At 37.0% G+C, this 21,595-nt stretch overlaps 1 protein-coding gene across 2 annotated transcripts; it reads right to left on the minus strand.

Moving 5' to 3' along the window:
- Window positions 1-18,236: 18,236 nt before the first annotated feature.
- Window positions 18,237-20,773, minus strand: LOC103697030 (F-box protein At4g18380-like). Of its 2 annotated transcripts, none has more exons than XM_026801107.2 (2): window positions 20,370-20,773; window positions 18,237-19,714 (listed from the first exon to the last, which is right to left on the minus strand). In XM_026801107.2, the coding sequence occupies exon 2, from the start codon at window positions 19,615-19,617 to the stop codon at window positions 18,553-18,555; it is 1,065 nt and encodes a 354-aa protein (XP_026656908.1). In that variant the 5' UTR covers window positions 19,618-19,714; window positions 20,370-20,773; the 3' UTR covers window positions 18,237-18,552. The 2 variants fall into 2 exon arrangements, with proteins under 2 accessions (XP_026656908.1, XP_008777014.1); XM_008778792.4 differs by having other exon boundaries at window positions 18,237-19,799; window positions 20,370-20,771.
- Window positions 20,774-21,595: the final 822 nt, after the last annotated feature.

Here is a 21,595-nt window from a genome sequence, read left to right on the forward strand (position 1 = left end):
TCTTACAATACAAACTCAAATCAATAAAAATGAAACGAATACTCCTCTATGGCTTCATCAAACCCCTAAACCGAGGCTTAGCTGCTCATGGTGGCCGGAAGTCCTCCCATCTTCATAAAAAATTGCTCTTCACTCCCTTCCGCTCCCAGCCTCTCTCTCTTCTCTCTTTTTTTATTTTATTTCTTCATCTCCCTCTCGGCTTTCTTCTTCTTTTCACTGAAACAGGGGGTCTCCCCTGTTTTTCTGTTGAACCGAGCTCTCCCCCCCCCCCGCTCTCCCTTCTTCGTCTTCCTCTTATAGCTCGCGGAAGACCAGCAGCGATGGATCCCGAGAGAGGAGGAGGGCGTGATGTTGGGAATGATCACGGGCGGAAGAGGAGGCGGAGGATCTGGATCTGGCTGCACCGCGTGGGACTCGTGGCTGGAACGGGCAGCGGGGCGCTCTGTGAGGCGAGATCATGGGAAGAATAGATAGAGGGAGGAAGGAGATAAACAGTGAAACAATTTTATTTATTTATTTTTTTATATTATATTATTTCCCACTGTTCATATGAACAGTGTTTTTATGGGACACTGTTCATATGAACAGTGAATCCAGTGATTTTCCTCGGAATTATTTTTATTTATTTTATTATATTAATTATCTTCTTTTTTTTAATTTTCAATTTATAAATTTTATATGAAGGCTGGTAAGGAATTGCTTTGGGTTTGAGGTGGGTCATGACGGTTGACTTGTCCTTGAGCCCATTGTCATTTAAATTTAATTCTTGCTAAGCTGCTTCAGATCGAACTCGACCGGTCAAAACCAAGACCATTACTTAATAAAAATATTTTCCATACAATTATAACTTTCAATCTAATCAGGACCAAAACCCATTTAATTATAACCTTAGCCGAGTCAACACAATCTCCTTATATGTTTTTCTGTAGTTTTCATGAAAGATTGCAATCAAGAGAGAGAGACAAGTTCAAAATCTGGTTTAAGAAAAGAATTATTTACCTCTTACCATAATTTAAATTTAATTCAATGTTTATTCAATTTCATGGTAAAATATGTATTTATCAGTTTAAAAACATTGATAAGTGCTATGGAAGGATGACTAAATTATAAATTATTAAGCACTTATCAGGTGTTATCATATAAGTACCTTGATCAGCAACTGATTGCATCTTTTTCTTTTGCCTGTTTGGGTCAAGAGAGGCAATGTACTGAGGACAGTTCCTCTTCCAATGTCCTTGCTTCTTACAGAAGAAGCACTCTACCTTACTTTGATTAGCCTTTATCTTTTTCGTCTGACTTGGCTTAGCATGTTGCACCTTTTTCTTTTGATTCTTATTTTTCTTCTTCCCTTTCTTAAAGGTACCACGATCCCTGGACGAATCTCCTACTAAATTCATCGACCCTTTTAGAAGTTGGTGATCCTTCTCAAAAGTTTATAGTAAATCTAATAATTGGTGATAATTTACTACCGATTTCGTCATACGAAAGTTGGTGAGAAATGGGCGGTACGAACTAGGAAGAGAGTTCAGTATAGCATCTTTCCCCAATTGATCATGTAGGAGAAATTCCGAGAGTGCTAGATGCTCGATTAACTCAATTATGTACAATACATGATCAGTCACCGAGGCCCCATCCTTCATTCGTGCGCTGAAAATAGCACAATTGGTTTTATGCTTTTTAACGTCATCAGGAATACCGAAGGATTCGTTAAACACTTGAATGATCTCTTCAGGCTGGCATTCTCAAACCTACGACTGAACTCGTCGTTCATTGCAGCAAGCATAATGCAGCGGACAGTGATACGGTCACTAAGCCACTTCTGATAAGTGTCTCTATCTATACCCCATGCATTAGCAGTGGGCTGCTCAGGTGCCAGATCCGTTATCACATAAAGAATCCGTTCATGCTCTAGCACAATCTTAAGTTTTCTAAGCCAGTTATTAAAATTGGGTCCAGTCAACTTGTCATTATCCAACAATGAACGAAGTGACAAACTAGTGGCCATTTCTGCATAAAAAGAAAATCGGCTATCAGTATATGAATTGATAATACCCTAAAGATTTAGACTTTAGTCTAAAGGTCCTCCTACTATTTTATACAAATTTGTAGCCTCTACCTCAAATTCAAAGAATTACATTTAACTCTTTAGTGGGCACTAGAACCCAATTGATCGCATATGGGCCCGAGTGTGGCTCGACCAACCCATATGCACCTATTGGTAGGTTCTGAACTAATTGTTTCACCAAACAATTTCTAGTGATAATTTTGCCCCAATCTCTTCGGCAAGCATGTGGCGCCTCCACCGAAAATTCTAATTAGGTCCAATCATTAAATGATAGGGTTTCATGTAATCTATTAATAGATGACCAAGCCTGAGTATGGCTCGGCCCACCTGATCACCTATTGAAGGTACACTCGACTCATCATATATTAAATGACAATTCCAATGGTCAAATAATCATCAGGCGTATAGCGCCTCCAATGATTATCTAGCCATTGGACCCATTATTACCCAACTTAATGGGAGGCTATGACCTAGTTATCTCTATAACTATTTCATTTTAGGAACCTAATAATTTTAGAGAATTTGATTTAATTGAGAATAGATGAGAAGAATCGGTTAATCTAGATCTTTCCACTGACTTTATCAAGTTAGATTAATAAGAACTAGATTCAATCCGATTAAGAAGGCACCTAAATCAATCATACTGATTTTTCTTAAAGGCATGGGTCAACTCGAATCATTAAGTGATCCAATCAAAATGTGATTGACCACGTCAGCCAAGTAAGTGAGATCGGTGGAAGGGATATGCCACTAATTTGACAAAGACAAATCAGTACGAGTAGCTCCCAATTAAAAACCACCGGTCAAAACTGCCAAACTTACCTTAGACATCGACTGGTTAATCAATTTTGATTTGATTACTCAAATGACTTGGGCTCAACCTCTGAGCCTCAATCAAGTTCCATCTTGGTCTAATTAAAAATATGGAATTTGATCAACTACAGCTATTGTATTTGATCTAGAGTTTTCTTAACCTAATCTAGTTACTACTTAATTAGATTTGATCAATTAACTCTAATTAAACCATATTTAATTCTAACCCTAGGTCTAACCCAATCTTAAGAACTTGATTTGAGCTAACCCAAATGCCCCATGAATTATGCAATATCATTAAATTGAGTTTACAATTATAGATCTAGGTTTTCATATCACTTAATTCTTAATTAAGTGTAAGCTCATGAAAATTTTAGATCATTGCATATTCTTTTAATTATATATTAATTACAAAGTTTCAGTTCTTAAAACTTATTTTCAGATTTGAAATTTGCAATTAATCATGTTTATTTCAGATTTAATTCATGTTTAAATCTTAGATGATTTATGTTCATATATCATATATACAAACTAATATGAATTAACTTAAACAACATACATCATATGCATTTATTTTCAGATTTGATTTATTATACAAAATCAAAAAATAAATGAATCATAAATTTTATTTAGATCTAATCAAAATAACTTTATGATTTCAGATTTATTCATGTTCTTTATATCACATATACATCAATATAAATTTACCTAGATCTCATGCATCACATGCAACTGATTTTCAGATCTGATTAATCATGCAAAATCAGTAACTAAATCATCCATAAATACTTTTTAGATCTGATCTAAACATATTTATAAATCTCATATTTAATTACAAAGATTAAAATATATAGATTTTAATCTACCATTCGTTGTTCATCTTCAAGGATCAATCATAGTGGCACCCCTACACGCTATAGGAGATCCCATCGAATGGAAAAAGAGGGTAACGAACCCTTCTTTCTCCTATGACCGGACAACCTGGTGATTAATCCAATTAGATTACTAAACTACTCAGATTAATACAATTATTTTAAGCATAAACAGTTTAAACATTCAATAAACCTGGCTCTGATACCATTAAAAGGATCCCTTTGCGGGCTGTATGCATTTATTTTCAAAATTACAGCAGAGGCATTTAAAAATTAAACTATTTAATTTTCATGCATGCTAGAGATCAGATCTCTACAACAAAAATAAGAACCATGATTTAAATATTTAAGTAATGTATGAAACAATGATAGTGTGTCTAACATACAATTCTGAGATTTCAGCAACCCTGAAATTTTAGCAACCATGTTTAAGATCTAATCTTAACTTTAATGAGATTAAATCTCATACCTGATTTCTTGGAGGTCTTGGATGACTCCTTGATCATGCTTTGCAGCCGCACACATGTCCGGCCTTTATAAATTGTCCACGCGAAGCCCTAGGTAGATCATTTTTCGTGGGAGTGCTTGCTCATGCAGGAACACTGCAGTGGCTGAAGCTTTCTCCTTCTAAACACTCAACCTTTGATCGTTCTTTAAGGAGATGGAGGATGGACATGAGGAAGAAGGAGAAGAAGGGATAGAGGCCCTCAGAAATTTTTTTCAGAATTTTTTGAAACCTCTAAATATTTTATATTCTGAACCTTAGGCGTGGGGGTCTTTTATAGCCAAAAGATCCCCCCACGCCTCACACATAATTTAGCCAATTAATATTTGGCCGATAAAATCCCCAAAAAATTATGGTGATTTGGTATCTAAGAGAAGATAAACATATCCCGCAGACCACCCTATTTCATGCGCCATGCAATCCCTACAAATTAGGAAATTCATATAAATCTTTTTAGGAAGATTTGAGGCACCATTTTTATAGAAAATATAGCCTCACGTCTCCTATCTTCTCATGACAATTTTTGGTCAAAAATAAAGAGGATAGGCGTGGAAAATCTTGGGGATAAATCAAGGTGTTATTCTTCTCCAAGAAGGATAAGAATGGGTTCCTAAAATTTAGGAATTCTTCTTCTTATCCAATTCTGATTATTTAGACGCATAATCCTCATCAGATAAGGTCTTCTAATTGATTTGGATCAAGCCCAATCCAATTGGGTCAAGTTCCATCAATTGGATCAAGTCAATTTACTTGGGTTGAATCCAATCCAATTAGGTCAAACCTTGATATAGCCCAAATTTAATCCTATTTAATTTGGCTCACCTAAGCCCAATTACTCAATCAAATTTAGTTCATTAGCAATCTAATTGCTAATTAATCCTCAATAATTCAATAATTATTTTGATGCAACTTTTGCTTATGATAATTTGTCAATCGAATTGACCAAATTATCCCTAAATGATTCTTAATCATCAATCAGCCATTTGATCAACCTAGAAACTTCTATGCGTGTGAGCCCATAGCTTCGAACCTAAGCCGGTAGCACAAGAATAACTTCTTGTACTAATCAAAATGACCATCTAGCAATGGTACCCGACGTCCGGATAGGCCGAATGATTGCAAAGCAACATTCAAGAATCCTTGAACTATGGTTACCGTATAATTCATCCCTATAACTCCAAATGCTCAGGACGATTTCAGAGTTCACTGTCAACTCTGTAATAAGTACATCCTCTATGTGATCAACTTTAGAAATCCTGTGACTCCTCACAAGGATTATCCTGGCCAAGATTTTGTTAAATTGAACACAAAGCATTATCTCCTGTTTTCAGGAGGGGTCAATTCCATCTTGACTCACACACTGATTTTGCAAGTACTTGACTGCACCTAGTAACCTTCCGTCGCAGAATTAGAAATTCTGCTAGTCCGGTACCAAAGTACAATGAGTTGCTTGCTAATCACTGTGGTGATTTCAGGTTTGAGGGATACTTATACCCATATCCACTCGGAACATTTCTTGACAGTAGAGCATTCCGGAATTGCTCACGTTCAATGAAATGTACCCCTACACTTCACCTGTGTGACATATCAGTGTCTCCACACTCCTTGGTTAACAAGACAACCAACGTATATACCACACGACGACCTAATCTCAATTATGTTGTCGTCTTAGGTAACAGCATATCATTTGGTCGCGAACATATTTAAGGACTTGAAGATAAATTCTCCTTTATCATAAAATAATACCAAATAACACTTTATTAATTTGTCAATTCATTTACAAAATTCAATTATCAATATACTGACGATGGACACTTAGGATACAATTCTCAACAGATAGAACCTCCATTTAACCTACCTTTCCTATCTCCATCTGCACTCTTTTCTTTCCTACCATTTCATACTTCTCAAGCCCCACAACCATATCGCAGCAAAATGACCAACATTTCTTCAAGCTCAGCTCCTTCAATGTCCCACCCTCAACCTCAATCTCACCCAACACGTTGCCCATTTTCTAGTACATCACAACTTTGCTACATCCTATGGCTACCAGATTGAAAGCAGGCATTCAAAAACCTAGTCATCTCTCCTTATCCTCCACCAACCTTCCACCTGAACCTAGTTGTTTATCTTAGTCCATTAAAGATCCAAATTGGAGGAATGCTATGGAAATCAAGTTCATGCATTGGTAATTGATAACCAAACTTGAGATCTTGCACCATATGATCCAATTGAAAGACTGATAGCAAATCAATGGGTGGGTGTATAAGATAAGGCAAAACTCAGATGCATGGCTTCTTCACTCTCTATAAAGTATGGCTAGTAGCTCAAGGGTTTAAGTAAATAAAATATTTTTTTCATTATTCTCAAACATTTGGTTCTGCGGTTAAACCGGTTATAGTCTATATAATGCTAAATCATGGTCGATGGGAAAATAACAAAATGGTTTATATGGTTGGAGGTTTTAAATGAGAGAGATAGGAAAATAGCCTTTTCATGGGAATAAGCTTTCCACCTCCATGCAGGAAATAGAAACCCATATCGAATACAAAAAACCTACTTTTCTATTGAGTAGAAATCGAAGTAAAATTATTTTTTTCAGAAATACCCCTAATCTTAGGGGCTTATAATTTTTTTATTAAAAGCATAAAAGGTATTATATATATATATTTAGAAAAGTAGAGCTTGATATATTATTCTTAGAAAAGTGCTTTTGGCATATTTGATTGACTCAGAAAAAAAGCATACAAATCACACTTTTTTGTGACATAAAATTCTTTCCATGAGTTAAATGAGTCCTTTACAAAGAAGTCTACATGCATGGCTCTAGAGGCTGCATCATATTTGCATATTAAAGAAGGCTATTTACCGTCTTAAACAAGCCCCATGGGCATGGTTCCATGCCCTCAATGGTTTAGTGGTTTTCTTCACAGTATTGGGTTGAATCTAAGGTAAGGTTGACACCTAGATGTTGGTTTGTCCAACACCCAAAGAACCTATTGTGCTGCTTGATTAAGAATTTAAGGTGACGATAACGTTCTCACCAATCCAAACATTAATATTTTAAATCATATAAATGCAAGTCTTTTAGCAGACTCTTCCATGAGGGATTTCGGTGATCTCCATTGCTTTCTTGGCACTGAAGCATGCCATGATTCATCTGGACTTTTACTCACGCATCCTAAATATATTATGGAGCTGCTTGAGAAATTTAGCATGGCCGAGTCCAAAACTGTAATTAGTCAACCCTCCATTCATGATGGCGAACCTCCGATCTATCCTTCTTAGTATTGCAGTATGGTAGATGGCTTGCAATGTCTTCCAATTTCATCTTCAAAGAACTCCATGATTACCATCTTTCCTGATGCAAACTGGGCTGGTTAATTGTCCAAGTACCCATAGGTCCTCTATAGACTTTTGTGCATTCTTGGGCAACAATCTTCTATCTTGGAGTACAAAACATTACTCCATGAAATCATAGACCCTAGCAGTTAGAAGATGCTTGAAAAATTTTTAAAAAATATGGCACATTATAAAATGCCAGAATTTAGTGCAAAAAAAAATTATATCTGAAAGCCATTTTATATAGGGTCGGGGATGTATCTTTCATTTGTGATTCGTTCGGGGCACGATCCTTTTATGTGCAAACTGTAGGGAAAGTTCAACCAGTGATCCCTTAGTTAGATAAAAACCACCCAAACACCACGAAAATAATAGACCATATTAAATTAAAGTTTAATTATGAAATATACTCATTCTTATATTCAGATACTTCATTTTCTAATAATTATTTTTTTATAAAAAATTCAATCATTGTCCGGTGATAAAAAATAAAAAATCATTAACTTCATTCTATTCTTTGTGATATTTTTTAAAACAATATTGTTTAAAGTATTTAAAAATATAAATAACTTCAACTTATTCCTATATTTGTATATAATTTATTCTTATAAATTCTTTAAAATATAGATAATTTTATTCATTTTCAATTAAAGAGTAATATGATATTTAACGTATATGTCATTAATACTTTTATATTATATTTTTTAAATAATTTATAGCTTCAATATATTTTTCATAGATTTTAATATAAAATTCAATTAGATCAATGATCGAGATTTAGCCAAATCAATCTCGTGAATCCTTATCTAGGATCAAATTGAACATGGCATTAATATATACTTTTAGTCACCATTGTTATTTTGTGTTAGCTAATTATGTCTTCAAAGAGCATTTCTAACTTATTAGTAAGAAGAAAAAGAAGGACAAGCTACAAACTCTAGCTAGTAATCAATCATAAATTTGGGATAAAAGTACCACTATAATAATATTGCAGATTATATAATAAAGACGAGCTACAAACTAAGATGTAGCAATTTATCATAGATGTGAGGTAAAGTATATTTTTGGTATTTTTAAAATATCACTAAAATAATATCATGAATTTTATGATAAAAATGATCAACACATTAATACCCAGCATTTTTTTATAAATGTGATACAAAGTGTCATTTCCTGGTATTTCAAAAAAATGCAACTAAAATAGTATTGTGGATTCTACGACTTCTTGTCGTGGGTCTCTCATCAGAGTGCCAAATTTGAGTTTAAATCAATTTCTTGTGCTGTTGCATAGGCATATTGGCCAAAGCATTTGCTTGGTGATTTGCATGTCTTCTCTCTCATCCCTTGGTTATCAAATGTGACAACATTAGCACCACACATGACATGTTTTTTTTGATTGAATACATACATACATAAATATATGACTATTAATCCTATTTTCCATGCTTGAATAAAGCATATAGGAAAATATGTCCATTTTGTTCATGAGAAGGTTGCTAGCAATGAAGTCATGGTTCGCCATGTTTCTCTTCAGACCAACTGGCAGATATATTCATCAAAGGTCTTTTCTTCAGCTCAGTTTGGTCAAATCGGATCCAATCTTAATGTGATCTCACCCCATCACAGTTGATGGGAGTATTGGTGCATCATATATTATAAAATGCAGTTGTATCTCCATCTATGGTCGTATTTGTCATAATATACTATACTCTGTTATAAATGTACGTAGTTATATATTATATATTCTATTATAATATAATACTTGGTTAACTCTCGTTTAGGGTTAACAAGTTCAGCTATAATTCATTATTCTGCACTCCCAGCATCTAAGCAATATCCTAAGGGGCGCTCCGATATCTATGCTCGAGGAGATGTGGGGGTGTTCACCAATAATTTTGGCTTGGATCGTGAGGAAATCAACTCCAAGGGATGGTGGCCATCATCATAGAATAACTTTGGATGGAAGCTTTTTAGATTGCCTTTCTTTTTGGATGCAGGCAATGGTCAGAATGGAAAGAGAAAAGTTCTCTGGATTCAAGACGATTCATAAGATGTTTGCATCTTCCATGTCTTCCCAAGGTTACCATGTTGGCCTTTTAGACTTGCTTGTGTGCTCGTTTTAGGCTAGGATTTAGGTATGTTGGCTTGTCTTTCGCTAACTGTTTAGCCAAGTGATTTGGAGGGGCCATGAATGAACTTGGTGGCCAAGGAACTCATCTCCTAGCCCTTACTTTGACCAGGTTTTTATGTTTAATCCTTATTGTCGAAGAATTAATCTTTGGCTACTTTTTGTTTCATCGAAAATAACTAATTTGAAGCTATATTGATTCCAATCCTCTTCATAGCCATGATTGTAAAATCCTTACCTTTCTCCTCTCTCTCTCTCTCTTCCTACCTTTTTGTCCTCTACCCAAATTTACCCCGCCCCATCTGTCCTCACCTCAAGTAAAATCTAATTCCCATTTCCCAACCTGTTGAATCCAATAATGGTCCTCCTAATTTCCCCTTTCTCCCTTTCTTCCATTCTCTTCTAATCCATCCAACCTTTCCATGCTATCTTCTTTCTAGTTATCAGGTCAAATCTCACCATTGCTTCAGATCTTTGATTCTAATGCTCGTATCTCCATAAGTCACCTTTTCGTTGGCCAGCCATGCTCATAAAGGATCATAGACTATATGCAAATAAATCAAATTATAAATAAGCAGATAAAAGCTATATGCGTAAAAGTTAAAGTTATGAACAGAAGGATCAAAATTATACACAATCTGATACTAATTAAGGACATGCTAGGATAATACACAATATTGAAAAATTATCTAAAATTATGGCAATTTTATATAAAAGTTAATCATATAACATATGATGGATGAAAACTTTATATAAAATGGTGCCTGCTTGTTAAGATAGCAAAGTATTTGACAAAAGGACTTCAGGACCGGGGACCAAATCCCAGGATTTGGTGCTTGGAGGAGGATTATTCCTGGTTGTCTACCACATTACCTATGGGCCCTTCTATAAAAACCTAATACTAGGAACGGAAGAATAAAAATTAATATAAATTGGAAACAAAAGATTGTTCATATATGTATGTATAGTTATGAAAATCTACATATAGTATCTAGAAGTTTAACAAGTAGATTATGTTATATGCAACTGTGTAAAAAACATATACAAAGAGTCAAAAAGTAGAACGATCGATAAAATCTTATATCAAAAGAAAGAGCTATCAAGAAAAATAGCTAAGTGAGGAAGGTGTTTAAGAAGCTTATCTATCTCAATGGAAAAAAAATCAGATTTTTGCACAAAGGACTTGAAGATCATGTGATTGTTTCTCAGCCTTTTTTAAGAAAAACCAGTAAAAGGATCTAAGATGGTGGAGGATAGCTAACGAAGAGGGACTCAAAAAGTGTTGGGGTTTGAAAGAAAACTATATGGAGAAGAGGGTGTTTTCAAGAAAAACAAATAGAAGAAAGGGTGTTTGAAGGCGGAGCACGGACCTCTATGGTGTCTACAGTGCTCACATAGCACTGCAGAGTGTTGTGCAGCCATGAATAGCTTCCATCTAGAGATGAACGGCCATCAAATAAGACAGTCCACGAGTATATGCCATGTCATACACGGTGCACATTATTTGATAACTTTCTATCTCTTGATGGCAACCATTTAGAGATGCACAACACTCCATAGTGCGCAAGCAGCACCACATAGGATCCTAATCATTTGAGGGCAACTAGGGGTAATACAGGGTAATTGGAGAGGGAATTTAGAGGTGGCAGTGGGTGGGAATCAGTGTTTCTAAGGATATAGTGGGAGAGAAATTGTCATCCAAGGGTATAGTCGATTTTTTCAACAGAAGAATGGACTAAACATTACACAAATATGAAAATGAGGACTGGGAGATAAATTCTCGATCTATAGGGACCGCGAGGTAAATTTAGTATTTGATCGGCAGCAACACTCTTATGAAAATCTTGAAAAGGTATAGAAGATGTCCTTTGTCTTCTTATCGTTCTTTGTTATCATGGCACGTCCAAGCCGTTTATGACTGTAGACAAAACAAGAGTGCGCTTGTCTCGTGGGTAAGGCCGTGCAGTGAGAGCCCAGTAGCCAAATTGCTTATTACGGCCCTTGGTCTATGTTCTTGGGCCTTCTGTAACTGCTTCCATCTATTTTCATGCAGCAATTTTAACATAAAGTACTTAAGCCTTCATCACCACCACCGTATGTTTCTTCACGTACACCATGCAGCCTTTTTAATAGAATATAATGTCGTATTAAATAAACTGACATGGTACCACCAGATTCGACCAAGATACTGTTGATATGGCTGCCTCGACGCCTCCTCAACATGATTAGATCGAAACAAACCCTGCCAACTAGACAGCCAAGCCTAGCAAAGCAGAGGCAATTGACTCCAAGGACAAAATTCTTAGCCCGACTAGACAACCACTCGGCGTGGCATCAGGCCAATCATGGCCATCTCATCTCAGACCATAGTTAGGGGCTTGAGTAACAGCCGGAGACCTTCCATAAAATATGAACTAATCAATCTTAAGCTATATGAGACGTCTCCTCTCCAATTTCTCCTTCATTCCTACTCAAATATCCTCTCTAATTGAAGCATCAGAGGGCTGAACCGGAGCAAAACTTCGGTGAGTTCTCTATATATCAGCAATCTGGAGATCGGCAGCAACAAAATATATCCTAGTTAGTTTAGATCATATCTAGAAAGGAGATATGAAGCGAAGCAATTTAAATTAGAAGTGCGCTTAGCCAGGAGGGATCATAATTATCACCTATCCTTCCCATCTCATGCGCCGCATATGCCCAACATTAATACCATAAACAATGCTTAGCTAGGAATTTCCTCAACTTGCGTAGCAATGGAGATTAGGGATGTCACTCTTTACGAGGTCAAAAGGTTAGAAAAGAGCCAAGCCTTAAATCTATAAGACCTGGAGTCCTGATGGGAAGCTGACAACGCAACGTATATGACTTGGGTGTAGCTCTCTTTCTATTGGCGAGGAATGGAACAGTCATCAGTGACCATGAATGTTCTGCGTACTTGAAAACCTCATCCAAATCAAGTGAGCTTTTGGTAAATTGATGTTTTTATTTTATTGATGAATGGACTTGGTAAGCTAATGTTTGAGTTCTTGGCTTAACAATTCAGGCCAAGGAATCAACATTATACTGAAGCTTAAAAAATGCTTTGTGGGCACAGAGACTTGCTTTACTACAGTTAGATAATTAAACTTTGTGTTACTAACCGCGGTCAGCCCTTCCACTGCTAGAAATCATGTATCAATGACCACATACCTCCCAGAAGGCCCAGATCTCGTAAACCCATGCTTCAATGTTCACCATAAATGATTCCATAAAACACCATAATGTTAGCCAAATACTAAAGCTATGCATGCGTGCATGCAGGGTGAAAATCTTCTACACGTACTGAACCAATGAATTCTTTCTACCAAAGAACAAAGAAACTCTCCAATAATGAACAAAAGAGACAAGAGGAATGAGAATAATAGGGACGTTAGATACTGTCTCATTACCAACCAAGATAAGGTACCCTCCCATCAATTTGTTTCCATGCTACCTTGCTACATCCTGATCTTATTTTCTTCGCCACCTCTCCCAAATGCTAAGTTTTCTATAACCATCCAAAACCCAAGCTTTGCATGGAGCATTTAATGGGCCATGTATGAATGCTCAGCTGCTCAAAACCGTTGAGCCAGAGCTTATCCTGCCAAACTTCTTAAATTCCGATGGAGACTGTTCAATTTTCTGAGACCAGAACCAACTCACCAAATGTGGTTGGGTAGGGTAATGCGTTGGATATTTTTGTACTAATAAACCAGGGAAGATCCTAGCTAGACAAAATCTCAAGATTTAACTCTAACTAGAGTTTATTATCAAAGAAAAAAAAAGCTTTAACTATAGTTTGTTTTTATCAAAAACTTTCGCTACAACTTGGCTTGTGCCATATAAATGAGAGAGAGAGGATAGATAACTGTAAAGGACAATTTAATTAAAAGTTTTTGATCGATTTGTGTAATATGATAAATATGGTATCAAAATTGGGAGGTATATTGCCCATCCTTTTTTTCACTAAATACGGACCGAACTAGATGTGATGTATTTGTATAACATGGGCGTAGTTATAAAAATGTGGAACAATTTACCCGAAGCTTCACAGATGGAGAGGCGATGTAAGCCCGGCGCACATATTAATCTATTCCTTGTTAATTAACCTACGCTTTGAGAGTTAATTGGTTAGTCACCGAGATATTAAAATCAAATTTACTAAAATTTATGAGTTCAAATCGCCTCTAAACCAATATATTTTTGATTAATCTACTTATCATCATGCCTTCCTCTACTACATGTCTTTTAATCAGATGTGCCACTAGGAAGCTAGCACAAGACTCACCACGTCAAAGGCATTAGCAAAGTCGAACTAAACACATCTTGGCTCATAATTGTGCGCTTGCCTGATGTCCCAAAAGTATGGAAGGCAGATCACCACATCACAGGTGTTGAAGTCGAACTACAAGATCACATTCTGGACAAGTCATCTTCCAACAATAGCTGTCAGTTCTGAGCATGCTGAGAAGCCCACTTGAATCCATCCAAATCCCCCTAAGGGCGTAAAGAAGACAAAGGAGCCAAAGCTTGTTCCCATGCCCCCAATAATAAGAAGATGAATGTTCATGCCTCCCTTTGTCACCTCAAATGGTCCCATATTCGATAGCTAACTTGATCCATTTGTTTTGAGAGTAGGGTGTGGTGACATCAAATTAGAAGATTAGATTTGTGTGCCGGGTAGAATCCATATGAGCAAGCTGGGATAGCCCTAGATAGTCAATTTAGGCAAAAATGATTCGAATGGCCTACCATATAGACCAGGCATAGTAGCAATAGAAGGCTGCCTTGTGCTCTCCATTGAACCCAATTCCATAATGTGCCATGATGAATTGTGTGAGGGCCGGTCCATTGACCGGCTTGCATTTGACTTGGGCCTGTGGGCCGGTCCGAAGAGTCCAGGCCAAAGGCTACCATGCTCTGTGGCACAATGCAGGCAGAGGAGAAAACTCTAATTGGAGTCTTCTTCCTCCTTCGATTCCAGTAGAAATCGGAGACTCTTAGGACAAATCTGAGTTCATCTAGAACTCGAAGACTCCGCCTATTTAATCCCCCTCCTCCTCTTTTGAGTTTCACCACCAGAATCGCCAAAGATTGCCACCGATTCTAAGCCTTCTTCTCCGAGTCTCCTCCTTGATTTGATGCTGGAAAGAGCCGTCGGAAAGTTTCGCTAGACCGAGGTATGAGTAATAATATTAAAGGACACCTTGTTTCGGTGATTATATTATATTATTATATTGCATTATGTTATATTATACTATTATAATATTAAATATTATTACAATAATATCATATATTATATAAATTATTATTATAATCTTATTACGTAGCGGAAAAAAAAGCAAAAACAAGCCAAAACTCATACCCAATCAAAACGTAACCTAAAGAAAGCAAGGCTTACCTGTGGGTGGGATGGTTGACCTGGCAATACCAGATGATAATATCTATCAGACAAGTAGTTAGATACATGTGATTTTGATACCATCAAACTGTCGAACAGAATAAAAAAAACCAGCGGAGATCATGAAGCTACCAGCTATGCTCACCAACCATTTTTATTCAACTACTTCTGGGACCAGACCTAATGTCTAGTGGATAACTGAATGACCTCATTTGCCATCACCTAGAGCATAGTTTTAATTACATGGTGTACGATCCTTAGCTTTGGTCAACTACATGACCGTACAGTTTTAGGTACACATCATTATGTTCCCACATAATTTACATGAACAACCAACATAACATGTGTGCATGGCAACGTGTTTGCATATTTTTAACACTAGAGGAAGAGGGAATAAGTGTATTGGCCACAGTGCCAAGCTTCCAAGTCTATTTAAATTTGTGTTAAATTAAAACACTCATATATATATATATATATATATATATATATATATATATAATAGTCCCTCATTTTTTCAAAGAAAGAGCTGGTCTTGAATAGGTGCATCTTAGTTCATGCATCAAGAAAATGCCTTGCAAAAGAGAGTGGTGGTTTCTCTTGTAAAGTTACCAATAGCGAATGTTCTACACGAAAGGAAGAGGGTTATGAGCCCTTCCTCACGTATTTCTAACCCTAATAACCTGGTAAATATGGAGTTTGAATCCAAATCTCTGCTATATGACACAATTATTCAAGAGGACACCAGTTCAAAAAAACGTTTGCTTATAATACAACATACATAACATCTAAGTATACAAACTCTGGTAATCAGATCAAACAGCATAAATCAAGAGTCTACTCATCAAAGGGCTAGAATCATCGTATTAAGATCAGTTGCAACAGAATAACTGTTCCTACAATGAAAAGTAGTCATAAAATGTTTTCATCAAGAAGCACAAGATATCCATGCACCCAAAATCAATAATATATGCATCGAGCCGATGTGAAGCTAAACTGAATAGCTCCAGATCCACAACAAAATTTAGACTCATTGCTCAAGTGTGGATCGCAAACAAAGACCAGAAATCCAATTAGATCACACATATATCTCGCAAGAATGGACCCACTGTTACATCAGACAAAAGTAAGTCTAAAAATTCCACTTACAAAAATCATACCTGATATAACATGGCCAGCAAATAGGCATGATCCAACATAGCCCATTAATTAATTAACTCAGCTCTAGACCCAATCTTAACAGATTAATTGATCAAGTCATTTCCAGGTTTAAGCTTAGATCAGAGACCAACATTGATGAAATGGAGCTAGGGCTGAAATGGACTCATTGCAAGTGGTTTTCTCTGACATTTCTTTTTCTGGCATTCAATGGAGTTTCTTACTTGCTTTCCAACGATTCCATTCATATATGCAAGAATCATTTTCCTTAAACCGTAAGTTGAGAGGGAAATTCCATTTGCAGTAATCATTTTCGAAACATCATCGCTCTTTATAGAGTTCCTAGGCCTCCAAAAGACACTTATATGTGTCATCGTACATAGAAATCAAAATCAAACAACTTTCTTATTTAAGAAACATGACCACATATATGTTAATAAATGGTCGCCAATTTTGACCATGTCATTATCCCGACACACACAACTACCAGTGTTTTCCAATTTGAAATGGCAGTTGGCAACATCCCTCACACAACGCTATTCAGGAATTCATAATTAAATTGGGTGCCAAATTGATTTGATCACTCTAGCTTTAGTTATAGCCATTACATCAATCATGTAACTTCCATTACGGTGGACATGGGCACAAAAGCTATACTAAATGTCAAAATCATTGCTCTACAAACGGGTTACATTAAAAGATGCCATGACAGGACCACAATGTTATTAAGGTCCTAGCTGTCGTCGTTATGATTAGTGCATTCAATATAGTTATAGGTGTTACACCAAAAGCCGTTTAATATATTCCATCACACATGAGTATGTGCACAAGATGCAGTTATAAACCTAGTCGCTTCATCTAGAAATATATGTCGCTTCAGAACAAGCAAACCATGCTCTAACCGTCATTGCAACACCAATACCAGCAAACGCATGACCATGAACATCTATGTTACCAGCTGTAGTACATAAGATGATTGGAAACCAAATGGCAATGTAAGGTTTATACTGTAACACAAGGAGCTACTTAAACACATTTCTCAGGGAAGGGCAGAAAGAAACCTTAAACACTGCTCATAGTCTAATTCTCATTACAAACTAGTGCCAACAAATGCATGACTCTATCAACATAAATGCTACCAGCTGTGGCGCATAAGATGATTGGAAACCAAATGGCAATGTAAGCCCCATCATGTGCCACAAAGAAACTACTTCAAACACATCTCTAGAGCGGGGAAAAACACTAGACTGATAGTCTAATTGTCATTATAACATTAATGCCCACGGCTCTATCAAAATAAATTTTACCAACCGTGAAACCAAATAGCAATGTAAAGCTCCATAATCAGCATAAAACTACTGGCTGTGCGCGAGGTGGTGAAGACCAAATAGCAGCTTAAATCCCATCATGTAACATTGATTACTGTATAAATATATTATATATAGAGAGAGCTCTGAAAATTGGGCATACAAAACTAGACTCCTTAAAAGTAAGCCTCTATATATTACAGTAAAGAAAGAGCATGCTCTCACAGAAAACAAAAGCATCTTATATTACCATGCACAGAGAAAATGTATTTTATTTTCCAAGTTCTCCACGCATATTCCAGGTCTCACATACACTTCAGACACAAAGGGAGCATCGTCAGATAGAACTCAATTGGCTGATTCATGCATTTCCATGACAGAATTACAGAAAGAAACTATAGCCTTGAAGGATGAAGTGGAAAAGGGAGTTGAATGAGCTGATCTAACAAGAAGTAATTAGTTACTTTTTACAAGCAAACACTCCAGTACTTATTATAATAGTGCACTGATGTTCCCAGTGAGCTGAGAGATTGTTTTGGCAATAACATGGAGCAATTGTATTACCCTGATAATTATTTTGCTTTGCATCTCACTATCAAAAGCAGGAAAAAAATGAACAAGATAATATGCTGAAGCAGAGAGAAAACCAAACACCGCATAAGAAACAGATATTGTGATTGCTTTTTCGCAAGAAGCAATAGCACATTTCATGAACATAGAAAAATACATGGAAATTACCTTCTTATGTCATATAGCTCATAGATAGACCAGATATTATTACTGTACAGATTCTAGGAAAAAGGTAAGAGATCGTTAACAGAAGATGGCCAGTAAAGACCTCAACTCTGTAGATGTAGCAGTCTGCAAATGGTTCCATAAAAAGAGGCAAACTATGAACCATCAGAGGACGTGGCAAGAGAACTCAGCCATGATGCTAAATGATCTAGAAACCATTCATCTCTAAAAGGTAGGTGCGCCGCTTCAACAATGCCTTCACTGCCACCTTGAATGGTCCGTCAAAGGCCCCAGAAACAAATGCCTCTGCCTCCTTCCTGCTGCTATTGCTGCCACTGCTGCCCTCTCCAGCAGGCTTGATTGCCACTAGTGTAGCACCCTGCATTCCCATTCCCTCGGGGAGCTCCAAGTATGGAGCATACCTCAACTTCATGTTGGATGCCGGCACCTGAGTCCTACTTGATGATGCAGAGGCTGCCAATGGCTTTTCTCTGAACTCCCTCAGCTGCTCTAACCCCATGGTTAGTGTCCCTTGCCCATCAGCATCTGTCAAAACCAAGCTCCTCAATGTCGGGTGATCCTTGATTATCTGGCAAAGAAGGTAATGCCTTGTTGATGCAGCAATCAAAGAGCTGATTGTCCAAACAACACGCAATTTTAAACCTCCATTTGTATAGAACGACTCAGGTATACTCCCATTGTCTTCCGCCGACTGCTCCTGATTGGACGAAGCTGGTTTGCGGTCCATCCGAGTGCCCCCCAATATGACACAGTTCTGGAGAGTGCTGCCAAATTCTGCCTTCCATTTCAAAAGGACCCCATCTTCCGTTCCGACATCACCGGCAGGGAGTTCAATCCTAAGGTTGCGAATGTCGGTGAAGTTCTTCAGGACCTGGGCAGGTGAGTGGTGGGATAGTTGGGGAAGGAAGGATTTGTTCCCACCATTGGGGTTCTGAAGGTGGTGGAAGGGTTTGAGAATAGTGAAGAGCATGAGCTTCAGGAGCTGGGACAGGAGGTTTCGGGGTTTCGGAGAAGATAGGTTTAGGGGGTCGTTGGGATCACCATCAACAGTAACAACACGGTCAATCCTAACATAGACATCATGGACGAGGGGGACGAGGGAATTGAAGCGCTTTGAGACAGCAGAGCAGCGGCCAAGGGACCGAACATCTGCTAGCTTGTTGAAGATGAGGAGCACCAGAGAGTCGGGTATCTGATCAAAATGGTCCTCGCTGAGGTATGGGTCGGAATGAATTCTGGTGTTGGACTGCATCTTCTCTAGATCAAGTTCTCAAATGGGAATTTTGCTCTCTCTCATAAACTTCAATAAGATCAGCTTCGGGATCCCTTTCTTTCCCAAGATGTTAAAGCTTCGAACACCCAAAGAAAAAATATAGGATTTTTACTAATAAATAGAAGAGAATTCTGCAAACGAGAAGCTGAAACGCCCCCAACCTACAGAATTCAAAGATCCGGAAGAATTAAAGAGAAGCAAAAGTTGATGGGTTAGAATAAAACCTACGCACATTAGCATGATATTTAAAAACAAAACAGTTATTTCCTCTTCAACAATTTCAAGTGTAGAACTTTTTTTGAGTTCATAGTACTAAATTTTCAACGACAGAAACCACTATCGAGCGCTCTAATACAGTGTTTTCGATCCAAAAGTATTGAAATTCCTTTTCTAAAAACTTATAATCTTCAACACCCTAGAATTAGAAACCAACAGCGAGCGTTTCAATCCAGCGTCGCGGAGCAAAAGTTTTAGAAACTACTTAGAAACAAAATCCTTGAAAATACTAGATTGAGGAACTCCTCCAAAATAGCATCTCCAGGACATCAGATGAGGAAAAAATTAAGAAAAAAAACCCTTAAAAAAGTAGCATCAAATAAGCATTTCTAAATCATTCAAAGAACTAATTTTACCCTCAAAAATCAACATAAAATCATCATAAACACCACCATCATCTCACAATCCCCAACCAAATGTCACAAAGAATCATCAACGAAGTGAAAAGAAATTACCTAAAAGTCCGTCCGTTTCGCCTCAAAATCCAATCTTTCGCCACGAATCCACTCCCATCCGACGAGAAAACCACTTCCCCGTCCTCCACCTCCTTCCGGGGCCTCAATCCTCTCGAATCGAAGACGAGGGTTTCGCTGCCGGTCCGCTGACCTCCGACAAACTCGGAAGGTAATGAAGCGAATCTGATGGCGAATTCGGGTTTCCAAGGGGGAGAGATATCGGGACAGATTAGGGTTTCGTCGATCGATCTCGATCTTAATCACGATGGGGAGAGATCTCGGGGCAAGAGTTGGTTGCTCGTCTCGGGACGCGGATTTAGATATAAATCGAGGCGGTGTTTGCGGCGCCGTTAGTTTTCATTCCCAAACTAGAGGTAGTGGCCGCTGACGCCGTAAAGAAAGCAGTTTCAGGGATCATAACTGCCCCTCGCCCGACTTTGCAAGAATTGATAGAAATATAAAACGGAAGTGCAGCTTGCCAACTAATACAAAATTCAGCTCTTTAAGCTTGAACAAAGAGAACCTATTTTATAAGAGTTATTTTTGAGATATAAATTTACATATTTTTTTATTTTTTTTATGAAAATGGGTCAATTGTTTCTGTTCATATACGATAAGAGTCGAATTAGCTGATGCATCAAATGTTTATTGGGATCGAGCAAGGAGCATTTTCAAATGCTATGAAAATTTATAACATTGTTGCCGCTTGTACTGCTAGATCAAGTTACTTGTAACCATTTTCAAATTGTCACTTACTAAAATAAATACAACATATTATAGCAGGCTTAAGAATTGATTTAAAGTTATAACTTCAAAGTTATCACATATGACCTTTCAACATTATCCAATGATAGTATCATAAGAACCATTCCAAATAATGAAAAAGTACCTTATTTTCAAAAAAAAAATCCAGAAATAATGCCTATAAAACCTATATTTTTCTTTTTTATCAATCACTTCTTTGTATAATGACGGAAGCATACAATTTTATTCATATCTTTCATGATGAAAATAGTGAATGCTTATGATTAGTATTCAAGTTTTCCTTTAATGCATTTTTTTGATTAGCAGTAATGCTTTAAATGAAATCTCTATTCTTAGAGCTGTAAATGATAAAATAGCTATTTCATATATTAACTAGTTAGCTGAATAATTAAAAAGAATCTAAATTAATGTCGAATAGGTAAGCAGCTTGGAATCATATTTCGATCACTTAGGATGTGTGT

Source organism: Phoenix dactylifera, unplaced genomic scaffold, assembly GCF_009389715.1.
Source record: "Phoenix dactylifera cultivar Barhee BC4 unplaced genomic scaffold, palm_55x_up_171113_PBpolish2nd_filt_p 001269F, whole genome shotgun sequence".
NCBI lineage: Eukaryota > Viridiplantae > Streptophyta > Magnoliopsida > Arecales > Arecaceae > Phoenix > Phoenix dactylifera.

Bases quoted from the DNA above. Each gene is read 5' to 3' on its own strand.
- LOC103697030 (XM_026801107.2), bottom strand. From the start codon at position 19,617: ATGCAGTCCAACACCAGAATTCATTCCGACCCATACCTCAGCGAGGAC.